This window comes from Muscardinus avellanarius (assembly GCF_963383645.1).
Source record: "Muscardinus avellanarius genome assembly, chromosome: 4".
Classification (NCBI taxonomy): Eukaryota; Metazoa; Chordata; class Mammalia; order Rodentia; family Gliridae; genus Muscardinus; species Muscardinus avellanarius.
Genome location: NC_137789.1, coordinates 45306562 through 45327348, shown reverse-complemented (window position 1 = coordinate 45327348; position 20787 = coordinate 45306562). Strand labels below are relative to the sequence as shown.

Genomic DNA, 20787 nt, shown 5'->3' with positions numbered 1-20787 from the left:
GGTTCAAGTCCAGCCTTGGAAACAGTGAGGCCCAGTTTCAATTTTTTAAAAAATAAATAAAAACCCAGCCAGGCATGGTGGCGCACACTTGTAATCCCAGCATTTGGGAGGCTGAGACCTGAAGATCACGGTTTGCAGACAGCCTCAGCTACTTAGTGAGGCCCTTTGCAACTCAGTGAGACCCTGTTTTAAATAAAGAATAAAAAATAGGGCTGGGGATGTAGCTTGAAGGTACAATGCCCCTGGGTTCCATCCCCGGTACTATAAAAATTAACAATAATAAAAATTAAAAATAAATTAAAACCCAGCATTTAGGAGGATGAGACAGGAGGATCACAGTTTGCAGACAGACTCAGCTACTTAAGTGAGGCTCGTTGCAACTCAGTGAGACACTGGTTTTTGTTTTGTTTTGGTTTTGGTGGTACTGGGGGTGGAACCCAGAGCCTTTCTACCTCCGGGCTATACTCCCAGACCTTTTTATATATATTATTTGGAAACAGGGTCTCACTAAGTTGCTGAGAGCCTCACTAAGTAGCTGAGGCTGGCTTCGAACCCGTGCGATCCTCCTGCCTCAGCCTCCCAAGCGTGGGGATTACAAGCGTGCGCCACCATGCCCGACTCTATTCTTTATTTTTTAAACAGGGTCTCACTGAATTGCAAAGGACCTCATAAGTAGCTAAGGCTGGCGGTGAACGGGCACGTGGTGGCGCACGCTTGTAATCTCCACACTTGGGAGGCAGAGACAGGAGGATCGCGCAGGTTTGAAGCCAGCCTCACTGGCTTTAGAGACTCTGTTTCCAAATAAAATATAAAAAATAGGTCTGGGAGTATAGCCCGGAGGTAGAAGGGTTCCATCCTCAGTACCACACACACACACAAAAAAAATAACTAGAATATGTGGCAATTCTTTTAGGCATGGACTATTTTGTAAATGTGCTTGTCTTCTTTCAGGCTGCTATAACAGAAAACCTTAGTGCTTAAACAAGGGAAATGTATTTCTCACAGTTCTGGAAGCTGGGAAGTCTAAAACTAAGGTGCAGCAGAGTCAGAATGGTGAGGACTACTTCTGGTTTGTTTGTTTGTGGTTCTGGGGATGGAACCCAGGGGCATTCAACCTCCAAGCTACATCCCTGCCCTATATTTATTTTTTATTTTGAAACCAGGTCTCACTGAGTTGCAGAGGACCTCACTAAGTAGCTGAGGCTGTCCATGAACCGCGATCCTCCGGTCTCAGCCTCCCAAATTCTGGGATTACAAGCATGCACCACCACGCCTGGCTCAAAGCAAACTTTTAAAAAGCTTTTTTTATATTATCAATTTTTACAATTTGATGCCATGCATTATAACTATTAAAATGCTTTTCTTCAGTGATACCCCTGTGGATGGTATCTTAGGCCAGGTTCCTTGGAAAACAGACCAAAGCAGATTTGCATGCAGCGGATTTATGGGAAAGTGCTCGTAGGAACAGTATCTATAAGAGCATGAAGGAAGCAAGGCTATGCTGAGAAGGTAGCTCAATAGCAATGAAGTTGGAACAAAGGACTTTTTTTTAAAGATCTATGGAACTGGAATTGCTGCTTAGAGTTGCCCAAAACCTTGGGAGAGCCCGTCCCTTTCAGCTGAGGGCTATTCTTGAGGAGAGATTTGGCTTGAAGTGGTCAGCAGCCAACAAAGCAAGCAGCTTGGTCACACCCTAGCATCCACTACGGTTAAGATATGCAGGCCAGGCGTGGTGATGCACGCTTGTAATCCCAGTACTTGGGAGGCTGAGACAGGAGGATCGCAGGGTTCGAAGCCAGCCTCAGCTATTTAGTGAGGCTCTCGGCAACTTAGTGAGACCCTGTTTCCAAATAAAATAGAAAATGGCCTGGACTCCTTCATCTCCTGCCTCAACCTACGACTATTCTCTCTCTCAAACTGCGCTGCAGCAACTATTACATCCAATGCCTTCACTATTTGCAATTCTAGCCTCAGCTTCTTTCTCCCTTGAGTATAAATGTATTATTCATGTAATAATACATTTTTTATTAAATGTATTAGATTTTCACTGGTCTATATCTAATGTTCCTCATCAAATTAGATTTCCCAAAGACAGAGACTACATATTTTATTTTATTTATTTATTTGGGAAGGGCACTGGGGATTGAATCCAAGGACATTCTACCTCTGAGCTATATCTACAGCCCTATTTTTATTATTTGTTTTCAAACAAGATCTCACTAAGTAGCTGAGGCCAGCCTGCAATCTTTCTGTCTCAGCCTCTCAAGTACTGGAATTACAAACATGTATTACCACACCTGGCTTCTATTTTACCTTTTTCTATTCCTTATAATGAAAGTGTATTAATCCTAAAATTATTTAAAGAACAGTTGTAGACAGGCATGGTGGCGCACGCTTGTAATCCTCGCGCTTGGGAGGAGGAGACAGAAGGATTGCGCAGGTTCAAAGTCAGCCGTGCTGGCTTAAGAGACCCTGTTTCCAAATAAAAGATATAAAATAGGTCTGGGAGTGTAGCCTGGAGGTAGAAGAGCTTCCAAGAACCCCAGTACCACCAAAAATAAAAAAATAAAAATAAAAAACAGTGGTATGCTGACAGAAGTACATCTTTAATGTTTCATTTCCAAACTTTAGAAATAAACACAAAAAATTAACTCAAATGATGTATCAAACTATGACACATTGTATAGCAAAATATATAATTTAAATAATTCTATTGACTTTCAAAAATTACACTTAATTACCATATTAAATTTTACACAGGGAGCAAGGGAGTGTCGTGAAGTAATCTTTTTTCATTATTCAGCAGTAGCTTGATTGGTTATGTTCTGAAAGAAGAATGACACGTTTCCTCTTATCCTTTCAAGAAAAGGATCTGTAAGATTTACATTATCTCCAGAAAAATGTTTCCATTGTTTCAGCTGTGACATGGAAAGAGATTTCAGGGAGTCTGATTTCTGGTACTGTGGACCAAGCTGACAATGTCTAGAGACAGCACATTTTTCCAAAGAGTCATCTGAAATAAGAAAACAATAAGAAACGCTCAGGTCAACCGATGGTTTACTGTATGCAGTACTTCTTTGTTTCATGACAATAAGCTTATATGATTTATTACATCTGACCATAGTTCAAGTTAAAACATTCAGTTCATTCTTTCTACAAATATTTACAAATTGTTTGCTATGCGCTGATTTAAAGCACTGTGGGCAAAAATAGTAAATAAGCATAAGCCGGAGCTCTGAGTTAAAAACCTTATTGTCAAGCCGGGCGTGGTGGAGCACGCTTGTAATCCCAGCATTTGGGAGGCTGAGACTGGAGGATCACGGTTCTCAGACAGCCTCAGCTACTTAGTGAGGCCCTCTGCAACTCAGTGAGACCTGGTTTCAAAATAAAGAATAAAAAATAGGGCAGGGGCTGTAGCTTGGAGGTTGAATGCCCCTGGGTTCCATCCCCAGACCCGCAAAAAAAAAAAAAAAAAAAAAAAACCTTATTGTCTAATGGAAGAGACAGACATTAAACAAATAATCATCCAAAGAAATGAACTATAAGCTTATAATCCTTTATCTAGATCTATGGGACCAGGTACGTTTATATAATTGAATAAAGTGAGTCAATGCTCCATAATCAAACTCATTAGAATTCTGCAGCAAATCACAGAAATAGTTTTATAAAATAAAAGAGACTACCAAGAGACTCACATCCATGTAGGTTAAGGGTTTTGACACCAAATAATTTTGTGGCAAAGTTATGAAGTAAAACACTTTTCGTTGTTTGAGCTTTCTAAAACTTCAGAAATTAAGATAAGGAACTGTAGAGTTTCCTTACAAACAGAGATCGGGCATTTAGAAACAATACAAGAGACTGAGCACAGATGAAAAGAGGCTGACTTGGTCTAGAATGTAGGCCCTGTTTTGAAATAAAAGGGATGGGGCTGTTATCTCAGAGACAGAATGGCCCTGGGCAAAATACCCAGTACCCACTCCAAAAAGAGCATATCTTGAGACCTTTTCACATTAGTGTGGGAAGAATTTCCTTATTATTTTTCCCCTTAGCTATGTAATCAGTCATTGTGTTGACATATCATGATTTATCTATCCCCCAAAGATGTGTAAGTAGGGTTTTTGATTCAGTGTGTATTTTTATTATTCATGTATTCAATCCCTATTACCACACACATAAAGAGGGCTACACACAAAGTCTCTGTGGTTACCAAAAAAGCCATATTGTATACACCATTATTTCTGACTACAGTGCAGTAGCTGGAATTCAGTAACAAAAACTAAAGTACATTTTAAAGTACACTTTTAAATAGCTCATAAGTAACAGAGAAGTTATAATGGAAAATATAAAATATTTAGGATTGAATAATGTAAAATATGTTTCAAAAATATGAGATTCGGCTTACAGGGAAATTTACAGCCTTATTCATTTTAAAAAAACTAGACTGAAAATCATTAGGCTATCATTAAGTACTTAACTGAAAAAGAAAAAATAGAGCATCAGAATATATACAAGTAAAAATAAATTATAAATAAGAGAAATATTATTAAAATAAAATTTAATAGGGTCAATTATTAAATTATTTTATTACCAAAATGATTATTAAAAAACACTGAAAATATGTATCTGAAGTTTAGAATATATCAATAAAAATAGCTTGGCATGGTAGCACATGCTTGTCATCCCAGCATTTGGAGGCTGAGACAGGAGTATTGCAGGTTTCCAGCCAGCCTCATGTACTTAGTGAGGCCCTCTGCAATTTAGTGAGACTCTGTTTCAAAATAAAGAATAAGCCAGGCATGGTGGCCCACGCTTGTAACCCCAGCATTCGGAAGGCAGAGACTGGAGGATGGCGGTTCGCGGACAGCCTTGGCTACTTAGCAGGGCCCTTTGCGACTCAATAAGACCCTGTTTCACACAATAAGAAGAATAAAAAATAGGGCTGGGGGTGTAGTTTGAAGGTACAATACCCCTGGGTTCCATCCCCAATACCGCCAAAAAAAAAGTAAAATAAAATAAAATAAAATAAAGAATAAAAAATAGGGCTGGGGATATAGCTCGGATTCAGAATCTACCTGGTTTCAATCTCTGGTACCACAAAAAAGAAAAAAGTAAAATTCCTATGAAATATTTTGCTCATATAAAATATTCTGTTTATATGAAATAGAAATTATTTCATGTAAGCCTATTCAATATAACCTCTTAAACATATCTCAATATACATTTATCAAGTGACTTTCAGCCACTGGGCACTGAGTGCTCAAGTTCTACTGTTCCAGTGGCTTTCTGAATAGTTTCTAATCCTGGAGAGCTGACACTTTCGCTTTACTTAAGCAGCACTAACGCTTCACCAAATACTGAGAAGTATGGTAATCCGTGCTAATGCCTCAGAAAGTCTAGCCCCATTTGAGCAAGTTCTACACAATATAAGCAAACAGTAGGATTATTCTGTCAAGTGTATGGGGGCTTTTGGGGGTTTTGTTTTGTTTTGTTTTTGGTGATGCTAGGGGTGGAACCCAGAGGCCTTCTACCTCAGGGGTATACTCCCAGACCCATTTTATATTTTTATCTGGAAACAAGGTCTCACTAAGTTGCTGAGAGCCTCACTAAGTAGCTGAGGCCGGCTTCCAACCTGTGCGATCCTCCTGTCTCAACCTCCCAAGTGCTGGGATTACAAGCGTGCACCACCATGCCCGGCTACGTGTATGTTTTTTTATAAAACAAAAACAAGGATTAAAAGCATTTTTCTAACTCCAAGCTATTATACTAGGATTTGAAAGATCTTTCTTAAGTTCATTTTTCACAACAGATTCAGAGATAAGAAGCTAAAGTGAGAGAATATGCTTCTATTGAATATTTTTTCAAATATCTCTGACAGTTGCCCTGTGGCCTCAGATAAAAAAGAAAACTAACATATGCAAAGGGTAACTACTTTAGTTCTTCCTTAAATATGTTTGACTGCAAAAGAGAGACAAATTAACTTTACTACAGTAACAGTAACAAAATTAAAATACAACTAACCTGTAAGATCTTCTGTACACATACAGTCGAGCAGGTCATGAGTAATACAATGTGAACTTTCATGAAATGTGAACAAATTTTTAAGTTCCTCTACTGAAAATTGAATATGTTCAGATGTCTTGGCGAGGTCTACAACTGCCCCAGAGAGACTTTGTTTACTAATCTGCCTTTGATATATCTTTTCTTCTATTGTACCTGAAGAGAAAACATACATTGGATTTCCTTCGATCTTTATGTCTATTATTTTTGTATGGTAAAATATGTCTATTACCATTCTAGTTAGGAAACTGAAGTACAGGAAAAACATTATAATTACTCACAATATACAATTTTTGTCACACTGAAATTTTATTACCTGTGGTTAGCAGTCTGTAAATATGTACAGAATGTTTCTGACCATCTCTCCAGACTCTAGACATAGCCTATAGAAAAGAAGTGAGAATTCTGAGTATAATAAAAACTAATGACCCTTGCCATATAAGCAATTCATAAGAATGTATTTTAAAATTGGGAATTCTGGATTTTACTTCAAGTTTCAAAAAACAAACCCAGCCATGCCCAAACATCCCCCACTTCAGATCTTTGTCTGGTATAGAGAAAGCTGAGCACTCATTCACTGAGGTACCCTAAAATAACTGCAGGGTTGCCATGCAACAGTATGAGAGTATATCTTGATAAAGAAAGAGACAATGAGTTTGGGCAGCAAGAACGTAAAGAACCAAGTACAGCAGGAGTATGGAAGGTCACTCCTAACCCAGGCAGCTAACGATTCACCCCGAAAATTCCCTAGGATATAAGCAACCAGCTCAAGATCTATGTAGATCCTTGTGATTTAAGGATTAAAAATAATACTGTGCACACCAGGCGTGATGGCACACACTTACAATCCCCGCGCTTGGGAGGCAGAGACAGGAGGATGACACAGGTTAGAAGCCAGTCACACTGGCTTAAGAGACCCTGTTTCCAAATAAAAATATAAAATAGGTCTGGGAGTGTAGCCCGGAGGTAGAAGGGCTTCCAGGAACCCCAGTACCACAAAAAAAGAAAAAAAGATACTGTGCAGTAAAGGGTTAGTGTTCAAACACTGCACATTCCAAAAGAAGTCTGGCTTCTAACCAGCTCCTAAAAGATCATTTCTAAGCCTTTGCAATATCCTGCCTGATACATGTATATTTGTTTACCAGGAGTCTTGGACCACATTGGACACTTTATGCTAACAGTGTGATACAGGTGAGGGCCATTCATGTAAGTCTGGTCTCTGGAGAGGCAGAACACTAAGCAATTACAGCCATTCATGCAGGTGCTCCATGCCCACAGGACTGGCCCCCAACAAAAACTGCACACCAGAGCTTGGACGGACTTTCTTGGTTGACAATACTCCATATGTGTCACCAGTCATCAATGCCTGCTTCCTCCTGGACTCACCTGCATGCACCATTTTCCTCTGCCAGGTTTAGCAGCTTTTACATAATATGACATAACTGAATATAACTGCTTTTCTCAGTTCTGCGACTCTTTCTAGTGAATCATTAAACCTGAGGGCTATCTTGGGATTCTCTAATGCACATACCATCTAAGTTACATATCTGTAAGTATAAATCTAAAATACTTAAAAATGGTCTATATGCTAAAGAAAATTTGTAAGAATTTTTCCTCAGTTTCCTGAGTAAGTTAATTTTACACCCATACTGTAGCTTATACAAATTGATCATAACATCCACAACACTTTATTGACTTCTCCTGATGATGATGAGCATCAAATATGCAGTGAATTAGGGCCTAGAGACGTTAACGTTTGAGATTAAGTTTTATAAGAGTTCTACCTCTTATAAGCTGTGAGGTCTACAACAAGCCTCCATTTCTTCATCTGTAAAAAGTAGGGCTATTAATATCTATACTTATAGGGATACTGTGAAGATTAAACAGTAAATGAAAAGCACATGACCAAATAAGGATTCACATCATCATCTTTGTATCCTCCAGGCATTCAGTGATACCTAATGCATATATATTCCTACCTGAATATCAGTGGCTGGATTCCAATCAATGTCATAGAGAATTAAGTGAGAACCTCCAATAAGGTTAAGTCCCACACCACCAGCTTTTGAACTTAACAAAAAAATAAAATCAGTAGAGTATTTACTATTGAAGCCATCAACAATTTGTTGCCTTTGAGAAATTGGTGTTTGTCCATCAAGTCTTGTGTAAGCATAACCATGACGCTTGCATACTTCTTGTAAAACATTCAAGGTTTGTGTATAGTTGGATACCAACACCACCCTGTAATCAAAACAAAACATTCTTTATGTATAATATAAAGGCAATATCAAATTTTTTAGTTGAAGGAAAAGACCCTAATAATATTATCACTGATATCTGAAGAACATGCAATAATGACTTTATACAATTAAAACACAAGCCGGTCGTGGTAGTGCACGCTTGTAATCCCCGCACTTCGGAGGCAGAGACAGGAGGATCCCACAGGTTCGAAGCCAGCCGCGCTGGCTTAAGAGACCCTGTTTCCAAATAAAAATATAAAATAGATCTGGGAGTGTAGCCCGGAGAAGAGTTTCCAGGAACCCCAGTACCACACACACACACAAAAAGTAAAACACAAGTACTCCTCCTCCTTCGTTTCAATTTTAAAGTCATTATCTAAACTTCCAGGTTTTTTTGGTTTGGGTTTGGTTTTTTTGTGGCACTGGGGATTGAACCCAGAGGCATTCTACCTCTGAGCTAAACCCCTCGCCCAATTTTATTTTTTACTTGGAAACAGGATCTCACTAAGTTGCAGAGGGCCTTGCTAAATTGTCGAGGCTGGCTTTGAACCTGTGATCCTCCTGTCTCAGCCTCCCAAGTACGGAGACTACAAGCATGCACCACCACGCCCAGATCTACACTTCCATTTTAGAATAGAAGACTAAGCTGGGTGTGGTGGCACATGTTTGTCATCCCAGTACTTGGGAGGCTGAGACAGGAGGATCACAGTTCGTGGACAGCCTCAGCTACTTAGTGAGGCCCTTTGCAATTCAGTGAGATCCTGTTTCAAAATAAAGAATAAAAAATAGGACTGGGCCTGTAGCTCAGAGGTAGAATGCCCCTGAGTTTAATCCCCAGTACCACAAAAAAAAAAAAAAAAAAAAAAAAAAGCTGAATAAAGACCAACTGCCTTCCTCCTTTCTCTGAAGTCACTCTCAAAAGGGGAAGAGAATGAGCAAAATACAAAATCTATCTTTTATAAAAGGAGACATTTATATATGAAAATCTGAAGACAAAAAGAGAAGAGTATAAGCAGTGTGACCTGGTTAGGAGGACAGAGAAGATAACCCCAAGCCCCCAAAGTGGAGGATTCCAATGCGAGTCCGCTCACACCATAGAATCTTGCTACGGCTCCTCAGAAGTAAAGAATCTAGAGGAGAGCTGGTAGAGAAGCATTGATAGAGGAGCCCAGCAGCCCCCCATGTGACCAGGTGGTTCCTCCAATACCAAAGAGCTTTATTCTCTGGAGAAAGTAAACCACGGAAACTTAGACCAGATAGATGTTAAGTATCAAAATATATCACCAGGTTTATTTGTTTTGTTTTATTTTGGTTTCTGGTACTGGGGATAGAACCCAGGGCCATTCTACCTCCGAGCTACACCCCTAGCCCTATTTTCTTTTTAAGTTTTTTTTTTTTTTTTTTTTTTTTTTTTTAGGTTCTGGGAATGAAACTCAGGGGCATTTGACCTCCAAGCTACACCCTCTGCCCTGTTTTTTATTCTTTATTTTGAAACAGGGTCTCATTAAATTGTGGAGGGCCTCACTAAAGTGGCCGAGGCTGTCTGTGAAATAGGATCCGCTAGTCTCAGCCTCCCAAATGCTAAGATTACAAGCGTGCTCCACCACTTGTGGCCTTAATTATTTATTTTGAACCAAGGTCTCACTAAGTTGCAAAGGGACTCGCTAAATAGCTGAGGTGGGCAGCAAATCATGATCCTCCTGTCTCAGCGTCCCAAATGCCTGGATTACAAGTGTGCGCCACCACATGTGCAGCTATCACTAGGTTTTTAAAAATAGACATATATTACATTTAGTTTTTCTTAAGTAAAAAATGTATACATTGTTATAAGTTTACAAAATACTGGCAGCTGACTTTGCCCCCAAAGAAACATGTTTTTTTTTAAGATGTTTTAAAGATGAAGAGGGAAAAAGAAGAAAAAAAAAACAGTGCAAAGTAAAATTCAGTGAGGACTTAGAGGTAGTTATTAAACTGATTACTTACTTTTCCATGGGACGAAGTTCGTGGATAACGGCTAAGAGCTTTGTCAGCACCTGTAGTTTTCCTGAATCCGTCTCGGTAAACAGGAGAGGGTCATAATCCGCAGGGAACACCTTTAGCAAGCCTTCATACAGACTCCTTTCTTCATTTTTATCACAAGTTGAGCTACATTTTTTTTCCTATTCAAAATGGTGATTGTTAACACTGACTTGTGTTCTGTTGTTTTTCAATAAGGAGTCAAAAATGCAAAAATGATAGGGGAGAAAAAGCTTAATAGCTACCTAAAAAGGCCAAGCTAACTCTTAACCAATTCTTTATATATCACGATTTGGCCACTTTTGAAAAAAGTATCATGCATCCTACTACGTTAATTACTGAGCAGTTCTAATGCAATCTCCTAATGGCTGCTCCTGCACCCTAAAATGCAGTATTATATCCCACCATAACTATGAAGAGAGGTAGAGGGCAGAGAAAGAAAAGAGAGGAAAATAAAGAGCAAAGAATAGTGCAAAATTTATCTTCTCCCAAAGCCACATCTCCCATCACCAATAATCACACTATTTACTCTCCTTTCCTCCTTATTACTTTTTTCACCTAATTTATGGGCTATATACAAATCTCCCAGGTGAAAAAATTTTTAAAGCACCATACCACAATACTTTATTTAATCTTATTAGTTTCTTCTATAAGAAGTAACAATTTGGCCAGGTGTGGTGGTGCATGACTGTAATCTCAGTACTTGAGAGGCTAAGACAGGAGGATCACAGGATCAAGGACAGACAGACTCAGTAAATCAGTGAGACCCTCAACAACCCAGTGTGACGCTGTTTTGTAGCTCAGAGGTAGAATGGCCCTGGGCTCAACTCCAAGTAGGAAGAAAAAAAGTAATAATCTTACCAATAATTAACAAAGGAATTTATTCTTACAATGTTTTGTTTATTTTGCCAAATTGTCTCTTTGGTTGGGGGTGCTGGGGGTTGAACCCACATTCTCACGTATGCTAGGTAGGTGCTCAAATACTGAGCAACAACTTCAGCCCCTGTTTTATTAATAGTTTTGAGAGTAATATTATTTCCAAAATCATTATAAGCACCTCTGAAATTCATTCTCCAAAACAACCTAGCTAATAAATGAACATGTAAGTAGAGATTAGAGTTTCTAATGACCACTTTTTAGATTAAATTCCCAAGTGGCAGGTCTCCTCGCTCTCTCCTACATTTACCATATAAATCACTGTTTTCAAAACTGTTCAGTCTACACTCACTGCCTGAAATGCATGCTCATTATTCTGCCCAATTATCTCAATCCTATAAATACTTGAGGACCCCATGCAAATTCCCCAATTGTTCAGCTTTTTTTTTTTTTTTTTTTTTTTTTTTTTGGTGGTGGTACTGGGGTGGAATCCAAGGACTTTTCTACCTCCAGGCTATACTCCCAGACCTATTTTATATTTTATTTGGAAACAGGGTCTCACTAAATTGCTGAGAGCCACACTAAGTAGCTGAGGCTGGCTTCGAACCTGTGCAATCCTCCTGTCTCAGCCTACCACGTGCGGAGATTACAAGCATGCACCACCACGCCCAGCTCTCCTTTTTTCCTTTTCCCCACACTTAAGTTCAACTTTGACCTTATTTAATAAAGCAATAAACTATATACTTCTCCATTGTTTTCATGTGGGTTGTATTACCTCTTTAATAATAACAGGAACACCTAAAGACAGTGAATCCAGCGCGCATGGTGGCGCACACTTGTAATCCCAGTACTTGGGAGGCTGAGTCAGGAGGACCTCAGGTTCACAGCCAGCCTCAGCTGGCTCTCTGTTGTGAAGCTCTCTGCAACTTAGTGAGACCCTATTTCCAAATAAATAATAAAAAATAGGGATGGGGTTGTAGCTCGGAGATAGAATGATGCCCCTAGGTCCAATCTGCAGTATCACAAAAACAAAAGACAGTGAGTGCTACAGTGTAAGATGCTAGGCACAATGTATTAACTTTAATTTGGCTTATTACCAATACATAGTAACATTTAAATAAAGTCCCTTGATTAGAAATATTTAAAAGTCTTAAGATATTGGTACATAGGAGGACAAAGAGAGAGTTCTAGCTACCTCAGCTTTGGTTTGCTACAATGCCCAGGACCTAGAATCACTGAAGGATCAGAGACCCAGAGTCTGGTCCACAACTTATTCTGTATGTGTGTAACCCTGGGGATTGAACCCAGGCGCACTCTACCTCTGAGCTACACCCCTCAAACTACTTTTTACTTTTTATTTTGAAACAGGGTCTAAGTTACCGAGAGTTTGGGTAAGACTGGCCTCAAACCTGTGATTCTCCTCTCAACCTTCCACATATTAGAATTACAGGTCTGCATCACCACACCTGGCTAGAATCCACAACTCTTCATGTTTAAAAACTTGAATATAAGCTGGGCGTGGTGGCGCACGCTTGTAATCCCCACGCTTGGGAGGCTGAGACAGGAGAATCACACAGGTTCGAAGCCAGCCTCAGCTACTTAGTGAGGTTCTCAGCAACTTAGTGAGACCCTGTTTCCAAATTAAATATGAAATAGGTCTGGGAGTATAGCCCGGAGGTAGAAAGCCCCTGGGTTCCACCCCTAGTACCACCAAAATAAATAAATAAATAAAATAAAAACTTGAATATAGCCTGACATGGTGGCACATGCTTGTAATCCCAGTACTTGGGAGGTTGAGATGGGAGGATTGCAGGTTCAAGGCCAGCCACAGCAACTTAGTGAGGTTCTCAGTGACCGAATGAGACCCTGTTTTCAAATAAGAAATTAAAAAAAAAAAAATTGGGCTGAGGGATGTAGCTTGGAGGTAGATTGCTCTGGGTTCAGTACCCAGTTCCCAAAATAACACACACACACACAAGCAAAAAACTTGAATATGTTTAAGCTCTAAGGAATTGATGATTCAAATGAACAAATTAAAAGAATGAGTAAATCAGAATTCAATGTTTTCTGAGAAATGTATTGACCTACAAATGAGATACGCCTATTTAAGTGAATTGGTCTGTGCAGTCTGTCCTATGAAAAGTAATCCAAAAGGGAAGCCCAATTGCTAGCAGAAAGCTGTCTAGTGAATCAGAATACAAGGGAGATGGCTAATTGCGACATACAACATAACCAGGACCATATAATCAAAATCATTTGTGAAAGCTTTAAAAAAGTCCTCATGTCTGGGTCCTACTTTCAGGGATTCTGAATCAGTCCATATGTATTAAGGCCTGGAAAGACAACGGTTTTAAAGCTTCCCATAACAGAATATTTACCACTAACCAATAATCAACTAATGGCCAAAATCTTTATGCTATGATATCTTTATGCATCAGCTCCATCGTAAAGGCTGACCAGTCAGACTTCTCCTATCAGGTAACTGAGACACTCCTGACTTTATGCAACCCTTTGATGATTATGACTACAATACTACTATTGGTTACAGTTCATTCACCTTTCCTCAGGAGATCCATCACCTTGATTAAACATGGGAAACATCCTAATTTCAAAAGGAACATATTTATATTCATAAACTACTGCTTAAAGTTTACTTATACATATAGAAGCCTCGCTTTAGGCCTTGCATATAGTTTCTTATTTGCTATACTGTTAGAAGAAAGGCTCAGCCAGCTGTGGTAATCCCAGTACTTGGGAGGCTGAGACAGGAGAATGACAGGTTTGAGGACAACCTTAGCAGTGTAGCGAGACTCTCAGTAACCTAGTGAGACGCTTTTTCAAAACAAAAAATAAAAAGAACTAGGGGTGTGGCATGGAAGTAGATTTCCCCCAGGTTCAATCCCAGTACCAAAACAGTGTGCGCGTATGGGGGTGGAGGGGTCTTCTGACTATGTCTCAGACCGTAACTGAACTGACCGTAACCTAACTGAAGCCTGTAGTATCCTCGGCCTTTTATTAGTGGCCATATGGAAATAATGGCCCCGTTTTCTTTCTTTAAGAATGGGCAAGCCAGGTGTAGTGGCGCACACTTGTAATCCTAGCGCTTGGGAGGCTGAGACAGGAGGATCGCGTAGGTTTGAAGCCAGCCTCAGCTACTTAATTCGGTGAGGCTCTCAGCAACTTAGTGAGACCCTGTTTCCAAAAAGTATGAAATAGGTCTGGGAGTGTAGTCTAGTGGTAGAAGGCCCCTGGGTTCCATGCTCAGTACCACAAGGGGGGAAAAAAAAAAGAATGGGCAAGGATATTCTAAATTAACTGGTACATTCTGAGCCAATCATAAGGACTTCCTTTTAAGGAAGAATTTCTACTTCATATTTTTGCTGGGCTTCATGCCCAAAGGATTGTTTTTTTATTTTTAACTACTATATATAGAATCTGTTCCTTTTAGATCTGCTTAATAAATTGTTATAATCCTACTTTCTGGAAAGTTACACAAAGCTGACTTCTCCTATGATAAAATAGGTAAATATAATCCACTGTAGGATAAACTTGGAGAATTCTGGTAGAATACTCCATTTTCTAAATATATAGTTAATGACCTCAAGCATAAAGTAGCACCTATCATAGTTTTTGTTTGAAGGGCAGTTTTCTGGCCAAACTTTGATTTTACTATTAAGGGAAAAAAAATTATCAAGGTAGGTTGAGAATAACAGGGAATTAAAGGTTATTGTGAGTCAGGTATGATGGTATACAACTGTAATCCTAGTCGTTGGGAGGCTGAGACAGAAGATTGCAGGTTCAAGGCCAGCCTCAGCAACTTGGCGAGGCCCTCAGCAACTTAGTGAGACCCTGTTTCAAAATAAAAAACAAGGCAGGGCTGGGTGTGGTGGTGCACGCTTGTAATCCCAGCATTTGGGAGGCTGAGACGGAGGATCACCGTAGGCAGACGGCTTTAGCTACTTAGTGAGGCCCTTTGCAACTCAGGGAGACCTTGTTTCAAAATAAAAGAATACAAAATAGGGCTGGGAATGCAGCTCCGAGGTAGAATGCCCCTGGGTTCCATCTCCAGTACTGGGGGAAAAAAAATTAAAAAAAAACAAAAAAGGGCCGGTGGTATAGGATATAACTCTGAGGTAGAATGCCCCTGGGTTCCATCTCCAGTACTGCTAAATAAATAAATAAATAAATAAATAAATAAATAAATAAATAAAAATAGGGCTGCTGGTAGAGGATATAACTCTAAGGTAGAATGCCCCTGGGTTCCATCCCCAGTATCACAAAAAAGAGTATATGTACATATCTCTGATCCCTACTTCTTCATCACAAAACAGGGATGGAAAATAGACATGGTGCCACATGCCACTAATCCAAGGTGCTTGGGAGGCTGAGACAGGAGGATCACTTGAACCCAAGAGTTTGAGACCAGCCTGGGCAACTTACCCTGCCTCTTAAAGGGAGTCTAGGGGTGGTAAAAACAGTACTTATTTTCAGAGTTGTATTAAGAGCAAATAAAGTAAAACTAGCAAATACTTAGCATTTGTATATGGTGGGTGCTGAATAACTTAGCTAATATCATCATCATCATTATTATTAATACCAAGATGTAATTTTTTTCTGGCTAGAAACCTTACATAATTTTTATGATTTTCTGAATTTTCCAAATTTCATGCAATAATTATCTATAGCTTTTATAAATTAGAATAAGAAAAATAAATTACTTTCGATGGTAAATTTCATACTCGTTGCCTTATTATATTAACATAACTGACTATATTAGCATAATAGAGGCAGGGAAACCATGGGTAAAGTATTAGACATGCTCCTGAAGGCATGGGGCACAAGGTCTAGACAGCGCCTCAAATCCTTTTCATCCCAAGAGCAGCCGCAGGAATGCAGACAGGCTCTGAAGAACAAACAGAAGGCTGGAGAAGTTCTACAAAAGATCCACCCTGGAGAAGCTACAGAACTTTCCAAAACACCATAAATGCAGCCCCAGGGAGTAGCCCAACTGCCCTCTTGGACCACAGAACCCTCATCTGATATCCTTGCCGGTTTCATTTACTACTTACCTTTATAGAGTTGAACAAAAGGCAGGGGTGATTGCATAGTTTTTTAAGAGCTCCTATACATATTAGATGAGGACTATTTTCCAACAAGCCTTGAAGACAGAACCTGACAGCCTGAGAATTCAACAGCTTTTGATAAAGTTCAATCTGTAATGCAGCTGGTCGACAAAAGACTATATTCTCTATTTTAGGTGGAAGATACTTATTTATGATTTCCTGGGTTCTTCTAAGGATAAAAAGTCCAGTAAAACAAGTAAGTTCAGCTGCTCTTCTCTCTCCTAACTCCTTTTCTTCCTATGAAAAAATAAAAGACTTAAAAAACGTGTGAGAGACAAAAATACATGTGGTTAAGATAAACATTAACAATTTTATAATGATTAGCCATTTACTGATAGCCTCCCATTCAATATTTTGTAACAGAAGAAATAAAATGAGTATGGGAACAAAAAAAAATCATGATCTTTTTAAATGCTCAATTTAATAGTTTAATTAAGTGAAGCCATAATCTCCTGATTATTGTTTGACTATAGAACCATGATGAACCATCAATAATATATAAATTAAATTGTTCTAAAGTAAGCTTTTATATGAAGACTATAATAGTACAGTCTTACAATCATCAGCAAAAATCATACAACACATTCTTGGAAGCTAATATTTTGACAAGTACTGATCCTAAACTAAGCCTACAAGAAATTACTGACACAAGTCACTACTGACTCTTTCAAAATCATATTATTCATATTATTCATTAAATAATAGACATCTTTAAGCCAAAATACAGTACCGACAAAATCTATGTTCAAGATCTCTATGTAAACCCAGTATGGTGGTGCAGGCCCATCATCCTAGTACCTGGGAGGACCATACTTCCAGGATCCAGCCTCAACAACTTAGTGAAACTCTCGGTAACCTCGCGAGATCCTATTTGCTAGGTTACTACAACAAACACTTTCTCAAGACTTTTATGTATATCTTCTGTCTTATTTCTCTGCAAAAACATGCATATATATTTTAAAAATAATTAATTTTAATAGAATAAATAAAATAATTTTTATTTGTAACAAAAACAGGACCTCAAATTATAAAGCTTTGGGCAAACCTGGATCCAATCAGTTTCACTCATCCATACACCAGTGTCTAGCACTTAGCCTTTGGCCACTCACAATGTTTAATACATGTTTGATAAGTAAATGAACATAATAGATCATGAATAGTTTTCATGCTACTAAATATTGACAGAAACCACACTGGGGATGTAGCTCAGTGGTAGAAACTTGCCTAGCACGCACAAGGCCCTGGGTTTGATCCCCAGCACCCTCCCATCACATAAAGCATCATTTTGTACAGTTTCTGGTTTGCAGTAATGCTCAGTAAATATTTGCTGACAAATTCTGAAACAGAATATTTTTTCTTTTTTTTTTTTTTTGTAGTGTTGGGGATTGAACCCAGGGGGTAATTTACCTCTGAGACATGCTCCCAGCCCTATTTCACTTTTTATTTTAAAACAGGGTCTGGCTAAGTTGCTGGTCTCAAAATTTGCAATCCTCCTGCCTCAGCCTCTTGTGTAGCTAGGATTACACACCTGTGCCATACAATGTCCAGCTCATACTTAAAAAAAGGAAAAAAGTATTTATTAAATTATACCTCAGAAGCAGAAGGCTCTCTAGATTTAATGATGGGTTCTTCATATATTTTCCTATAAGATGACAAAGAACCCAATATTCCTGGATTTACAAAATCAATTAACGCAAAAAACTCTTGCAGGTCATTCTGAACTGGAGTACCTAAACAGAGATAAAAGAGATGAGGTTAGGTTTGTTGTATAATCATAGGTCTTTATAGAAATTTCTGCTTTCTTTCCTAAGAAGAATAAATACAAGAAATTTCCCTAAGATTGAGAAAAAGTAGCCATATCAAGTTTAAAATATTAATAATCACATACATTTGCTTTTGGTTTTTGTTTTTGTTTTTTTACGGGTGTAGGGATGGAGCCCAGGGGCATTCGACCTCTGAGGTACACCCCCTCTGCCCTAGTTTTTATTCTTTTCTTTTATTTATTTTTTGGTGGTACTGGGGTTCCTGGAAGCCCTTCTACCTCCGGGCTACACTCCCAGACCTATTTTATATTTTTGAAACAGGGTCTCTTAAGCCAGCGTGGCTGGAACCAGCACGATCCTCCTGTCTCCGCCTCCCAAGCACGGGGATTACAAGTGTGCGCCACCACACCCGGCTAATCACATACATTTGTAACTCTAGTCTTAACAGCATAGTGGTTGAGTTCAGGGTCTGGAATCTGACTGTTGAGATTCAAATCCTATCTGCATCACTCCTTCCCAGAGTGGCTCTGAGCCAGTTATTTACACCAGTTTATTATCTATAAAATGGGGATAATACGAGTAGCTCCTTGGGTTGTAAGTATCAAAATAGTCAATCCATACACCAGAGCAGTATCCTGGACTTTCAGCCCTAAGGACTGTGGGAAAACAAGTACCTATTGTTAAAACTACCAGTCTATGGTGTTTTGTTATGGCAGCCCTACCACACTAGGCTAGATAATACCAGAAAACAAAATCAAAATTTCTTTCATTTTATTCTTAGTTATTGAGCACCTACAAAACACTGAGCACTGCACATACTCATACACAAACATGGACTTCTGTCAAGAACAAAGAAATCAACCTGGGAGCACTAACTCCTGCCATTATAAAAGTGAAGCATTCACTCATGCAAATCCAAGGACATAAAACCCAACAGTGAGTATTTCTAAATTAAAGAGATTCGCTAGTGCTAGTTTTTACCTAAATTCAGAACCTAGGGATTGAAGCAACAGGATAGGAAATAAAAAACAACTGAAGACTGACAAAGTAAGGATTCAAAGACAACGCCACCACGCCAGCCAGGACATTACTTTTGTTCTTTGTTTGTTTGTTTATTCTTTATTTTGAAACAGGGTCTCACTAAGTTGTGGAAAGCCTCACTAAGTAGCTGAGGCTGGCTGCGAACCTGTGATCCTCCTGTCTCAGCCTCCCAGGTACTGGGATTACAAGCGTGTGCCACCCCCCTACCCGGACGTTACTTCTGAATGAAGTCCTGGAATCGATTTTTCAACTGCAAAAATTTAATTTAATTTGGAATGCCAATTAAATTAGTATTTGCTTGTAACTGAGAATATTAATAAAACTGCCCAAGATGGGCATGGTGGCATACACTTGTAATCCCAGCATTTGGGATGCTGAGATGGAAGGATCGTGGTTTGAGGCCAGCCTCAGCTACTACTTAGTGAGGCCTTTGAAACTCAGTGAGACCCTGTTTCAAAATAAAAGAATACAAAATAGGGCTGGGGGTGTAGCTTGGAAGTAGAACACCCCTGGGTTCCATCCCCAGTACCACAAAAAAATTAAAAAAAAACTGTCCATATTTGCTAAAGAAAGTTATGATTTTCAAGTAGGAAAAATCTTATTTTTATTCTTTATCTTCAGAAGTTTTCAATAACTTTTCTTACTCTTCTTTATTCTTTTTCTCCTTATTTCTAGTTCTAACTAATTTTACTTTATAATTGCAACTACTCTTTAATAAGCAATACTGAGCAATAAAAAGAAACAATCTGTTTTATTTTTCTAAGCCAATACAACTAGATTCCATTTTTTTCAATTGCACTTTCCATCCCAATGATTTTAACATCAAAGGCTAGTCAAGAAGTCTGAGCTATAGTTTTAGGAATCAAGAATAAAGAATTAATAATTTGGCTATATTTCAAATAGCCAAAGACATGAAAGTCACCTATAATGTTTTCAATTCCTTTGATTTTTTTTTTTTTTGGTGCTTTTTTTTTTGGGGGGGGGGGGGTCCTGGAAACCCTTCTACCTCCGGGCTACACTCAGACCTATTTTTTATATTTTTATTTGGAAACAGGGTCTTGTAAGCCAGAGAGGCTGGCCTCGAACCTGCGCGACCCTCCTGTCTCCGCCTCCCAAGCGCGGGGATTACAAGCATGCACCACCACCAACCTGGCTCAATTCCTTTGACCTTTAAAAATAACATTTTATGGGGCCAGGATGTAGCTCAGTGGCAATGCACCTGCTTTGCAGGTGTGTTACTCTGGGTTCAATCTCCAGTTCCAAAAAGACAAAAAATAAAAAAATAACATTTTACAAATACCCAACACCAGCCTTTCTATTCTCTATTCCAGCTCTCCATGTCACTATTATTTTCAAACATTTGTTGGGCATCTACTAAATCGTTGTTTTTTTTGTTTTTGTTTTTGTTTTTTTGCAGGTCTGGGGATGGAACCCAGGAGCATTCGACCTCTAAGTTACACCCCTGCCCTATTTTTATTCTTTTTTATTTTGAAACAGGGTCTCATTGAGTTGCAAAGGGCCTCACTAAGTAGCTGTGGCTGTCCACGACTGTGATCCTCTGGTCTCAGCCTCCTGAATGTTGGGATTACAAGCGTGCGCCACCACGTCCAGCTCATCTACTAAATCTTTAGGATAGAAGTAACTATAATATTTGATGCCAGTCCTTTCTAT

At 39.0% G+C, this 20787-nt stretch overlaps 1 protein-coding gene across 1 annotated transcript in view; it reads right to left on the bottom strand.

The window, feature by feature from the left end:
* Positions 1–2795: 2795 nt before the first annotated feature.
* The window catches only part of RAD54B (RAD54 homolog B), a gene marked incomplete at its 3' end in the record, with an annotated part of 40239 nt that continues 22247 nt past the window's right edge, over positions 2796–20787 (bottom strand). Inside the window, exons 6-12 of the mRNA XM_080693635.1 lie at positions 17903–18042; positions 16259–16549; positions 10281–10456; positions 8037–8298; positions 6374–6440; positions 6019–6213; positions 2796–3013 (exon numbers count right to left, since the gene is read on the bottom strand). Coding sequence (XP_080549761.1) covers positions 2796–3013; positions 6019–6213; positions 6374–6440; positions 8037–8298; positions 10281–10456; positions 16259–16549; positions 17903–18042 — 1349 coding nt within the window. The remainder of the gene's footprint in view (positions 3014–6018; positions 6214–6373; positions 6441–8036; positions 8299–10280; positions 10457–16258; positions 16550–17902; positions 18043–20787) is intronic.